This window comes from Phytophthora parasitica (assembly GCF_000247585.1).
Source record: "Phytophthora parasitica INRA-310 unplaced genomic scaffold supercont2.2, whole genome shotgun sequence".
In the NCBI taxonomy this organism is placed as follows: domain Eukaryota; phylum Oomycota; class Peronosporomycetes; order Peronosporales; family Peronosporaceae; genus Phytophthora; species Phytophthora nicotianae.
The window spans coordinates 2,913,993-2,916,180 of record NW_008648988.1 but is presented as its reverse complement, the minus strand read 5'-3'; the positions used below and the strand labels follow the sequence as shown (position 1 = coordinate 2,916,180).

At 48.4% G+C, this 2,188-nt stretch overlaps 1 protein-coding gene across 1 annotated transcript; it reads right to left on the bottom strand.

The window, feature by feature from the left end:
• Nucleotides 1–73: 73 nt before the first annotated feature.
• Nucleotides 74–373, bottom strand: PPTG_21012 (hypothetical protein; the record flags this gene model as incomplete). The annotated part of the gene is made up of 2 exons (XM_008894445.1): nt 74–198; nt 274–373. The coding sequence occupies 2 exons, from the start codon at nt 371–373 to the stop codon at nt 74–76; spliced, it is 225 nt and encodes a 74-aa protein (XP_008892693.1).
• Between the last annotated feature and the right edge of the window lie 1,815 nt (nt 374–2,188).

The following is a 2,188-nucleotide window of genomic DNA, read 5'->3' as shown; positions in this document are numbered from 1 at the left end:
GCCTGCAGAGGTCAGGCATCTCGACTAGGAAAGCTTGGCCGCTTTCTGATTGTTGAGGTCCGGAGACCGGGATTCAAGCACGCCATGCCGCTGCTTGACTGGCCTGTCCAAATCCCAGCCGGACGACGGTGTAAACGCTGCAAATGCTGCATAAAAGACTCGTCACGGCGCCAGTCGAGTCACGTTTGACGGCGCCGCCTGCATAAAACGCGCCACAAGTGATCCTTGTTGACGATTTGTCCAGACGAGCCTCGTCCGATTGCGAGTATTAACTCTTGTTCACGGTGATGAGAACACGCTCAAGTCTTGACTCGTTGCCACGGCACACCATCAGATATGGCGGATCCCCCATACCAATGGGTACTGCCGCCATCTGAAGCTCAGGGATTAGATCGGCAACGGTGTGGCGCTGAGTTCCATTTAATGGGACTCATCGTTAAGAAGATTACTATCTTCGGCATTGATATTCACGGGAAATTCATGGTGGTTCGATTGAGATTCCCTTGAAGGGATCACCTTGTGGGGACGGACAAACCCCAACGGCGGGAAGGGAACTCTCGACCTGATCTTTCAGTGTCGCGGTGTACGCTGCGGGTGCGGGTCCCTCCGCAGCGACGAGACAACGAGCCCTACGCCAGATGCACTGCATCAGGCAGAGCTTGCATGGCAAATTGGCAATCAATCACCAGCCATAGGATGACAGGGAGTCATCATGATTCCCTTGCTCCCGCGCTACTCTCCTGCTGCAGCTTTGGTGGGTATGAGCTGAGCTGCATCGGGTACCACCCGACGGGTGGACGCGCGGCGAGATATCGGTATCAGCGTTCACGTCGAGTTCAGGCATCGCGGCTGTGGCATGCCAATCCACTTGCAGTGACCTCCACGACTGCGTTTAATAGTTGGCTCCCGTAGATGCACGACAGCGCAGCGAGTACTATCCCTCGCAGCATTCGTCTCTGCAATCCCATCGACGGCTCGAGCGGGCATTCAAAAATCTCGGAGAGGTTCGGGGGCGCCCAGAGCCGCGAAAATCCTGTGTCAATCCACACTCTACCGATACATATAATGCGGATACATCCGACTCTACAGAATTTACTCCGTACATGCACATTGCCAACATTGCAAGGGGGCGACGCGAAATGCCGAGCTCTTGGTCACCATGTCGTTGCCGTACTATGTATATAGTGCTCATTCAAAATTTCATGTTTTCCGAGCGAGTCCTTTTCGGAGGTCTCGCGATTCGCGACGTACCATTCGAGCATTGAATCGACAATGCCAACGTAGTAGTACTACGGCGTTGCATTCGGGCGTACTACATGTAGTACGCCTGAATGCAACGCCAATCACTGGCGATCACAGGAAGCATGCCCAAGAGAACCGCATGCCTGACCCCAACTGCAACGACTACCTTGTGATACACAAAATGTGACCTGTTTAGATCGGTACACTGTATTCAGCGCTGATAAGATGCCGTGGAAAAAGAGGATTGCCTATTTTATTATTTAAAAATACGTTTTTAATACTATTAAAATAGTTGAGTTTTAACCATAGCTTTTGGCCCCAACGTCTTCGTACGGTATAAATAATTATGACAAAGGAAAGGTGGAGCCAAGAGTCACCCTGATGGGAAAGTTAGCACTGACCATTCAGGTGTATACATTCGCTTAGAGCAGATCGTTTTTCAACGACGGAGCCTCGGTGATTGGGACTTGTAGTTCGCAATCACGATGAAGTGCATCGACGATGAGTACGTACGATGAGCACTGTACTTCGCCACTCATGCATTAATAGTAGGGCTTATTCTTCGAAGTTGATAGTTCAGTTTTAAGCTGTATTTGTTTTTTTTGTTTGATATCAAGAAATATACGGCAAATCTACCTCAGTTCGAGGCCTCTATTTTTCGTTTTCCACCGGTGATCTACTATAGATGAAGTTTAGTACGCAGAATGCTGCAGTCATATACGATCGTTACTCATGAATGTGATTAACTGCAAAAAGAATATATCAAAGACTGTGAGCTGAGCTTTTAAAAAAGTTCAGCTATCAGTCTAAAAGTATACATTTATTTAACAAAAGTAAATGAAAGAGGTTTGGATGCTCAACTCCCACCAAAAAGAACCTGGCTTCAAAAAATGTATCCGTAACGCACGAAAAATGTTTCCTACTGCCAAAATGCTTACTGCACAAT